The 10,372-nt window shown below is 38.9% G+C and overlaps 1 protein-coding gene across 3 annotated transcripts in view; it reads left to right on the top strand.

Annotated features, from left to right (window-relative positions):
• Positions 1-9,943, top strand: part of MIPOL1 (mirror-image polydactyly 1) — a 185,899-nt gene extending 175,956 nt beyond the window's left edge. For all 3 annotated transcript variants that reach the window (XM_039705098.1, XM_039705099.1, XM_039705097.1), the window contains exon 13: positions 8,151-9,943. In XM_039705098.1, the coding sequence (XP_039561032.1) occupies positions 8,151-8,217 (67 nt within the window). In that variant the 3' untranslated portion in view covers positions 8,218-9,943. The remainder of the gene's footprint in view (positions 1-8,150) is intronic.
• Positions 9,944-10,372: the final 429 nt, after the last annotated feature.

The following is a 10,372-nucleotide window of genomic DNA, read 5'->3' on the forward strand; positions in this document are numbered from 1 at the left end:
AACCCCTGCTCAACAGGAACAAAAACATCTCTCTATTATCAGCCTGTGTGCAGGACAAATCCAGAACACAGCCCCATATCAGCCAGAAGAAAATTATTTCTACGCCAGACAAAAACAGCACCATAGCAAATCAGTATTTGCAATTGTACAAACTCATTGTAAACAGGACTTGACCAGAAGGTGTCTGGAGGAGGTGAGACTTGCTTGGAATAGGCAGCTGAAAGGTTCAGATTTGACTTTACAAGAAGTCTAACATGCAGAAAGGTGTAATGTGGTGGTTTCAGACTGATACTTTCAACTTCTGGAGTGTCTTAATAATCCTATTCTCTGCAGATCTCTAAATAAATCCTACCTGTTCAGTTTGAGCAAATTTGAAACTGTTTTAGATAATCAATTTTTGACATTGGTTTTAAATTTTTCTGAAGATGGATTTAGAACAAACCAAAATCCTCTATAAAGGAGGTCCTTTTTCCATCCCCTGAAGTACATTTCTGTTGAATATAGTATAAAAAAACTGGCAAGCTGTTGTCACACACAATTCAGAGCCCAAATTGAGAAGCTGAGAGAAAAAGTCTCTGTATTCAACAATTTTAGGCTCTAATGCAGTGAAATGCTTTTTTATTATTATGTTTGTGCATATGAGGAACCCACATCTGAGACTGTATTGCCCTCAAGAATGTGAGGAACAGTTCAGGGACACAATAAGATTGCCTGTGATTCATGGCACTCTAATGATACCAAACATCATTACCAAGGGGCTGGACCAGTGTTCATCAGGAGTTTTCTGGAATTAATAGTTCATTAATTATTCATTCTTCATTATTAATTCTTTGAATGAATAAATACTGTGGCAGAATACTTTCTGTGGGGAAGACATATTACCATAAGGTAAAACTGCTAGTTTTCTGTAAGCAGGTGACACAGACTGCCAGGAGGTATTTTGACAAGAAAATCCAGGAGAATTTTGACAAGAAAATCCTTGCCTATTCATATCAGCACAAACATCATGGAAATGTAAGGAGTACACTGTAAGGAGTAGGTTCCCATGACAAGATTTCTCCTAAGAAAAGAGAACAGCTGTGACACAAATGTGTGGAATAGTACTTGTCAGTGCTAAAAGTAATTCAAGCTTATAGAAAAAGGTATAGAGATTGTTTTTCTGACACAAATATAAGTACTAAACTTTGCATTAAATTGCCATAATAAACTATTGGATTCAAGCTGGAGTGATAAGGGAAATTTGGAGATTTGTTTGAATAATCTGATGTGTATAATTTGACTTTAAATGTGCCAATATATCCTCTATTTCAGCTAGTGTTCATTTTATATCTCTAATATCAGCCGCATGCTCAGATGTGAATGGCCCATCCAATAATAAGAGCCATCTTTATGATATCTTGTAGATTTCAATGTACTGAAATACAGCGTAGTTGTTTCAGGGTTTATTTTTCTTTCTCAGAAGTTCATTTATTTTTGGCAATTAGTGTATGCTGTCCTGAGCAAACATTTGAAAGTAAAGGAGTGATACCTTTCACAAGGTGGTATTAAATCCCGCACAAAAGCAAAGTCCTGATTTTGTATTGTTCTGTAATGTGTAGCAATCTGCATCAATGCAAAGTAGGGTGAAATGCTGTCAAAACAGACCAACTGTGTTTACTGCTCACTTTTCCTGCTGCTAGTGATGGCACAAGGTGAATAGTAATGGTGAGCTAGCTCATAATCTTCCAAACAGAAGGTAGAGGGCAAACAGTTTGACAAGATCAGTTATTGTGGACCACAGATAAAGGTTTCATATTTTAGCCAAGGCCTGTGTAAGCCAGGCTTATTTTAAAATATGTCTGCTGTCAAGAGCCCAACTGGCTGTATTTGCTTCTAAGTTTAATCGTATACAGAATTACTCTTTTGGGTTGAGAAGACACTGGAAGGGATTTAATAGGAATGCTTGTTTGGTGACAGTGCTTTTCAGGAGCAGAATGGTTTGCCCTGCCAAATTTAAGGCCTGTACATTTAATGGAACATACTTTTTGGAGTGACATTACAAACAGTGTTGGGAAGGCAGGAATTGGCAGCGGTGCCTGTAGTGATTAGATTCAACGCTGTGGTCTACCATGGTTCAGAGCTCCCTGATGCTGCTAAATCAGTCTCTGAGATATGTGTTTTAAGACCAGGAAGGACCATTAATACCAGTCAGTCCAGCCACTTGTCTGACATAGGGCACTGAATTGTACTCAGCATCAGGTTCAAAACCACGGCTGAACTCCAGCATGCCATTTGGAAAGACACCCAGACTCTGATCCAAAAAATGCAGAGGGAACTTGCTTGAGAAGAGGGAGGCAGCCTGTGCACTGGAGCCACATGCAGTCTTTATCACTATGATGGTTTATGAAAGAATTGTTACAGACCATTAAATTCAATGAGCAGTGATTTTTACTGAGAAGATAAAAAAATTTTGTTAAAAAGGCATGTTTTGAGGTGGCAAAAATAATACCTGAATTGAGGAATAAGGATAATTAAAAATTCACTGAATCTGCCAGGAGTAAGAGGATGATGGCTGTGTAGCATGGTAGATAGGTCACGCACTGCAAGGTCATATCCTTGACACCAGGCTTCAAAACAGTATTTAAGTATTTTATTCAATCAAAGCAGCCTCAGATTTTGAAACTGAGAAAAAGCCACCCTAACACCCAGTGTTAGCACAGTGCTATTCCCTTGAGAGGGAAGCAGCTGGGGTCCAGTTCCCTTGTGCAGATAATAAAGCTGAACCAGTTTGCTCCAGCCTCCTGAGTAAATGATCCTATCCAAGTGACTGATTTCTGGGCAAGACCAGTATCACAGCAGCCTCTCTTCTCTATGTCATTTGTTTCCTTGAATTGACAGAAAATGCCTGAAAACAAGTATGCCATTTAGAATTTTGTTAAGTTTATCTGAGAGGAAAACTGAAGGAAGGGAGAGGGGAAGGAAGGGAGTTATTTTATTCTAAATTAAATTAAGTGAATTTGTTTGTACGACCACTCACCAGACAACCATTCACTGAACTCTACTGCTAAACTGCTTGCAGTGCTTTCATCCAATGCATTTTATTTATCTATTATATTTTCAAAAGCTTGGTTTCTAAAGGGAATTAGTGTCAGCAAAACACATTCCACAAGGAGCCAGAAATCATGCAAGTAAGGCCATCTTCATAGCCTGAGCCTAATCTTATCTACTGGAAAGATAACCAAGGGTAATAGCTAAGGTTTATAAGCCTTTATATAGCATTTCAAAATCCAGGAAGATTTTGTTTTTATCACTTAAGTCCTCCATTTGCAGGTAGAAACCATTGTTTTTGGCTAGTCTGTATATTGCTTTGCAGATTAGGACATGGGCTACTTGAAGGGTGCCCTTTTCTGTCAGTTGGGTGTCCATTTTATCTGTTTCTGGCCCATGATTCCCAGGAAGGTCACTCCATGGCTGTATAACTGTCATATTCAGAACTTGGGAGTAAAGACCACTGTTGTCTTTGGGGTGAGTTCCTTTGGCCAGAGGTGGAGCAGTGTGAAAGCATGTACCAACCCATGTGGATTTATGCAGTTGCAGAGTTTTTACTGATCCCAAGCTACAGATTAGAGTTAGACTTCTTCAGCAGAATATGTGAAATAGGGAAGCAAGCCAAAAATGTGCATAAGAGTGAGCAGTAGAGAGTAGTAGGTAACATATTTGCACCAGTCTGTTCAGCTTCTGGGCTCCCAGAGCAAACTTCTCTGTCAGGTAGGATTTTAAGTCTGCTTTATGGAGGCCAAGTCTAAAACAAATTTGTTTTTACTCAAAGGAGTAAAGCTTTGCTAAAAGTCAGAGCAGATTGTCAAGCAATTCAGGATCTGTGTAAGAACACTCCACATAACAACATACTCTCCATGCAGGCATTGATGGCTGTGTGCACAGGTGACAAGGAAACACAGTTTGAAATACCTGGAAGAAAATTTGAGAATGGTTGAGAATTTGTCTTGGGGAAGGCTCACCTAGTAATGATCCTGTTCAGGTGCTGTTCTTTCCTCTAAAGATGAGGATCTTCTTAAAGCTTAGCAACATGTTCAAGAGGACATAATTAAACCTGTAATATCATAGCAGCAAGCCCCTTATGGAATTCTTTTTATTTCTGTATAGAACACAGATTCAACTGCTTAATTCCAAATTTGAATGGAAAAAGCATTAAGCCACTGCAATTCAAGACTCCTAACATTGTGTCTTTTGCTAACTTAAAAATAATGATGGACTGGGTGTCTCCTTCTTAAATCGTGTGTTTTATTTATTTTTCCATTCATGGGAGCATTATGTAGTGTATATAAAGAATATTTCTAACCATCATCTTTGTGCTTTTCATCAATGCAAATTCCATCTATCTTGAAAAGCCAATTTTTACTTTTTACTTTTGGATATATGTAAATCAATAGAAATAAAACCAAAGTTGTACCTATCCATTTGAATCCATAGTTTTTTCCTGTATCTTATATGTCCTTTTGTACTCACTTTGCATGCATGCATACAATAATTGTATAAAGAATGCTGATGTGGCATTTGTTGAGAGAATTTATTTGTTAAGGGACAGATTTTCTTGAAGTATTTGAAGAACCAAGGAATAATGGAGGTCATCTACTGTGATTTTCAAAAATTTCTAAGAAATTGAAATCTGTGAGAATGGGGAGTGAACCTTTAAGAGGCTTTGTAAAGCATTCCAAAAGGTGTGTCTGTCCTTGCACATTTGGACCTTCAGCACTACCACAGAATGGCCCACCCACCATATCATCCTTCCATCTGATCTAAAATATGAACTCAAATACTTTCTTCTTAAATTACTTATTTAGTTGCTTCATGAGATGCAAATTCAGTGAGCGTCCTTGCTTACATCTCAGGAGAAGGTGTCATGTTGCACATTTAACTTACACTATGAGGACTCTTCACAAGCAAAAAGACAAATGTCATTTGTTAGAATGTTAGAATTTGTAAGAATTTGTATTAGAATACAATCAAATGTAGTCAGTGCTGCTTTCAGTTAAGTGAAATTTGGTGAAATTACACAAAGTAATGGAAATTACTTTCTTCATGTCTTCCATATTTTGAATAAAACCCTGCAAACATTGAGACTAGTTCCCAGTATCTTTCATTCTTCTGTTTAAGTTACCTTTGGTCTTGAGGTATAAAACTATTACTGCAGTTTTCCACATTCAAATGCTCAGTCTCCAGAGGGAGCTGCCTGCTGGATCCCACTGGGCTGGGCACAAAGCCTTATCAACAAGGGCTGGCTCTGCCACCCTCACCCCTCACAGGTAGCACCTCACTGGCACGAACAGCCTTTTTAGCTGCCTTTTATTACTCACAAAGAAAATGTTGCTTAGTGTGAGTTGGGATGACAGAGTTGGGCCCTTGATGAACAAAGAGTCCAGGGTTATCATTCCAAAAAGCCCCCTGAGGCCTGTATCAAGAGTTATTAACCACTGATGCAGCACATAGCATTATTTTGTAGGCTTAAGTGGGATTTCAGTGGTATATTGGGTCTTGTGTCTGTGTAGGTGTAAATTTTGCCCTCTGTTATTTTATTTTATAGATAGCTGCTACCATTTTTCTTTTACATTGTTGCTTAAATCTCTTTCAGAGGTACAATATCTTAATCCACTGCTACGGGGTTTTTTTTCCCTTCTGATAAAGAATAAATAAATTTGAAAATCCACATATGACTGAAACAAAAGGCAAACAAGCTCTGCATGGTGTGTATTTGGTGAGGAATACCTCATTTGGATGATTTCAGTCATCATTCGTTTGAAAAGCAGAAACTATGATTGTTAAGCCTCATTATTTTCAATGAAGCCTGACAGTTTCAAGGTTAAACAGAAGACAGCTACTTTCATCCCAGTGGTGTTTCTCTTCAAACATGGGCAGCTTTTCACTGGCTTGTTCTGCTGTGGTGTGCAGTGCCATTGCTTGGTCACAGAGTGGTGCACATCTAAACCCAGTTGCAGGACAGTGTGTAAGCTGTGACATCCAACTTGTGTTTCCCCAAAAGGAGCCTCAATTACTGAAGTCATTCCCCCCCGCCACCCCCTGCCTTGTATAAGCCACACAATATTTCTTTTTAACTGAACAGTGATTTAAATAAGCCATGATCTCAGATTTTACAGGTTTTATGCTGTCTCCCAGAAAAACAATTTTCAGCCCAAACCTTCTGTTTGTCCAAACAGTTTGAAATGTTTCTCCAGTGCTTTTATGTCTCTGAAGTACATTAGAGAGGGTGCTAGTGTGAAAGAGGCCTCCAGCAAGAGTTAAAATGGCTGAGAAAGCTGCTGTGCTTCTGAAATACACATGCTAGTGAAAGGGGACTAATTGCCATTGCTTCCTGAAATTGCACATGGACTCACAGCAGTTGTAACAGGGAAACTTCTCAATGAGAGAGGCTGACAAAACTGCCTGATCAGTAACTGAGTCAAAATCCTTAGAACTCAAAAAACATTGATGTATCCATCAATGTGAAAAAAGTGAGAAAGTGAGAAAACTTCCAGGAGCAAATACCTTGTGAAATCCCTGATTTTATACTTACATGGACTGACAGCATTGAGTTATGGCTGTTTGGGTGCTTCCTCTATAATGAAGTAGATGTTATTTTACAAAACCAGGGGGAAATGCACTAGTTGGTTAAGAAGGAAAAGTGACTATTGGAAAACTGAAGGGAGAGGAGCAGTTTTTTAGCAGTTGCTACCTAAGCAGCAGCTTTTTACCTGTGTGTTCATTCCCTCAGAGTCCCTGTGGAACAGCTAGAACAAACTGAACTTTCCACATACTTTTTCTGCTGTCTGATGATTACATTTGGGTGGTGAATTCTTAATCTCATTTCAGGAATTAAGTCACCTAGTGAGTACAATGAAAGGTGTAGCTTCATCGTGCTTGGTGGTTCCTGGAAAACAAGAGTGTTTCAATACGTACCAAGCACATTAGTCATGACTTGTGGCAATCAGTCCATGTTGACTAGTTTACGTGCACTGAAGTTACTAATGCATTCATGAGATAAAATGCGTTTTGCAATTTTGATAAAGCTGTGTTATTTTTATTTCCTATCTGCATTTCTCATGTTGTATAATTATTTTTTTTAATTGTCTTTCAAGATAAGAAAAAAATAGTCAACTTTGTAACAATGAATACAGCTATTTGAACCTACAGCCCTGTTTATCTGTTGTGGAAGCTGTGTGTATAATATTCTGGACATGGCTCTGAAAGTGTTCTGCTACACACAGTGTCTGCTTTTATACAGATAGTTTATTTGTGGGAGAGTTTTCATTGAAGGACACCATAAAATACAGATAAATTGAAGAAATAGCTTAAATACATGATTTCTGGAATGCTGAAGATAAATGTGTGTAGATACAAAATTATGAACAAATTTAGTCCTTTGGATTTGTCTACATACTTTAACAAAAGAAAGATCAAATTAAGCCAGTGAGATTGAACATGTTTATAGTGCTTGTGCCTTAAAGCTAAGAGGATTGGGCAACTCTGTCCTACTTACTTAGACTGTTAATTTTGCTGTAGTTGTATTGACACAAGAATCACGCAGGCCACCTTCAAAATATCATCATCTACATCCTCAGAATCTTGGCTTGTTGAGTATTTTGAAAAAGTTTTTGCATAAAACACATCAGCTCTTAGCCATAAATTTGTAAACTGGACAGTAAAAGTATCAGTTTGATAATGGGCAAGATGTTATTTAAGGGGAAACAATCATTAAGTGCTACATTTAACAAGAGTCATGGACAGTTCATATTTTTAAAAGTGTAAAAATTAATTGTCTTGTTTACACCAAAGTGTATATTGTACCACAGGATTGCTGCACAGGGTTTTGTGTTAATGCCATACAGGGACCTCAGATACTCCATGCACTACAAAGGAAAAGTGACTTGATATATATCACTGACTGCAGATGGGTTGGGTTGTAGGTTAAAAAGTTTTTCGCAAGTTGTCTGCATTTTCCCTTAATGTCTGTCTTTTACAGTAGTGCTTTGTTTCTGAGCGTGACCACCACCAGGACAGCTTGGTTCAGTGCAAACACTGTCTCTTTCAGCCAGAACATTCCTAACATTAGCTTCCTTTTTTTTTCTCTCCTCTCCCTCTCCCCTGCCCCCTCTCAGGTTGGAAAGGCTGGTGGACGTCCTGAGGAAGAAGGTTGGAGCAGGGACCATTAGGACCGTGATCTGATTGAAAGCTCTAGTCTAAGGAAGCTTTCACATCTGGTGACCAGGCTGCTTCATTCAGCACTGTGTAAACACTGAAGCCTTAACTTAGCAAACAGTTGTTAGAAGTGGGACACTCCAGCGACATTCCAAGCTGAGATAAAATCAAATCATAAATGTTTAACTACTTTGCTGCTGAGTTCTGTGATTTGTTAAAATGTTTCACTGCAAACATGTGTTTGTTTTTAACCAAATGCATTGTGGCACGGCGTATTGTGAAAAATTATGTAGATGCTTATTTTAACAGTCTGTCCTCTCCATGTTAGACTATAGTCTGCTGTAAGGCACAGCATGGTCATTTTTTTAAATACTGCGGGCTTCAGGTTCAAAATGCTGCAAAGCAGTTTCAACATTTAAGGTCCCTTATTTTATTTGTGAGGCTGCAAATAGTCCAGTATTTGTATGTTAAATATATTAGTTGATAAAGTAGGTTCACGTTCAAGAAATATCTCTGGCTGGTATATTGGATATTTTTTTCCTCCTTACTCATAGCCCATTGAATTGCAGGTAGTAACTGTGGCTACATCAAAGGGCAGGATAAATGTATACCTTTATACAACAGTTGAGTAACTTCTGCTAGTACATGGCATTTTCAGTGTACATTAGAAAGAAATTTACATTTAGGTTTCACTAGAAGTACAGCTTAAAAAATTACAATATGAAAGCCTTATGACACTGTACAATATCTCAGACAGTGGAGAAAGTTTCCTGTATTGTTTTTAGTCACTCCTCTGTCCTTTTAAATGACGGAAAAGCTCTCGGATTTCAGAAAGCACCTTCTAAATTAAAAAGTCACCTCTTCAGTGTTTGCCTCTTCTCATCCCATTCCTACAAGCCTCTGATTGCCGTGCAGTGCAGGAGTACCATCCAGGTTGGGTTTGAGGCTAAACTGTCAATCCTCAGCTTTTTGTACTCATGAAGTACCCTAGGACTTAAAGGCTGAAGCATGGAATCTGACAGGGAGGGGAGAAACTGAGGGCTGAGGAGGAATTTGAGGTACACAGACATTATAAACTCTAAGATTCATTACAGTTGAACTTAGAGTTATGTTTGTGACCCAGCCATCTCCCTGTATGAACAGTCAGGCCAGTACTCGTATAATCCTGCTCAAGAAAGCAGCTGTAATCTCTGAGAACTCCAAACTCAATAAAGAATCTCAGCAACCAGCTGGGCTTTAGTGTCTCCTAAGGACCAGCCAACTCAGGCAAGGTGGATGTAACTCCTGAGGCTTCCACTTGTTCTGCTTTGCTTTATGTTTAATGTTGTTACATGGTCTTGCCTCTTAATGCTTGCTTGTTGAGATGTTGTGATAGTGCCGTCTCTCTGAAGAAAATGAAATTTTAGTTTTAGGTGTAGAGAGAGACATTTTAATGTCTGTTTTTTCTTTCAAACACTTAAATGTTAAACCTTCTTCATCTACAGACCTAAGCCCCTCCTAGTTTCAGTTGACCAAACCTAACCTCTTGCAGGGAGATAAGTAGCATCCCTCCAAGCCGCATTTACCCAAGTCACTTCTAGAAATTTCTGAAGTGCTCCTTTTTGACCTTTGGTCAATCCTAAGATAGCCAGTGAGTCTGGAGCCTCTCCCCCACACCTATTCAGTGGGAAGAAATTTTAATGCTTCCAAACCAGAGGATTGCCACCCCCCAGATTCCAGCCCCTTCACCATCTCCTGTGTGCTGCTGTTCAGCTCTTTGTCCTACTGTCCTCACTGAGCCCTGTGCTGCTGTTCAGCTCTTTGGGTGACTCAACAGCTCTTTGTCCTACTGTCCTCACTGAGCTTTGTGCACAAAGTGGGAGACAAGATCTCCTGAGCTGTCAGTGCTATTGAACCATTTCTGCTGTAAGGAGGTAGTAAGGAAGAAATAAAGACAAAAATGTAAGGACTACCATGCTGTGCTAGACCAAAGCCCGGACTGCCTTTGACAATAACAAATAGAAGATGCCTAGGAAAGGGCATAAAGTTAGGCCAGCTCTAGTGACCACTCTCCCAACTGGTGTCCCAGCAATTTGTTAGTTAGAGGCTTTCTAAGCCAGAGGTGGTGTCTTTGTATTTAGCAACATTTTTTCATGGCCTGTTTTTTTTAATCCATTAAAATTGTTTGCATCTACTTGTTCCT

Source organism: Passer montanus, unplaced genomic scaffold (assembly GCF_014805655.1).
Source record: "Passer montanus isolate IOZ18808 unplaced genomic scaffold, ASM1480565v1 scaffold18, whole genome shotgun sequence".
NCBI lineage: Eukaryota > Metazoa > Chordata > Aves > Passeriformes > Passeridae > Passer > Passer montanus.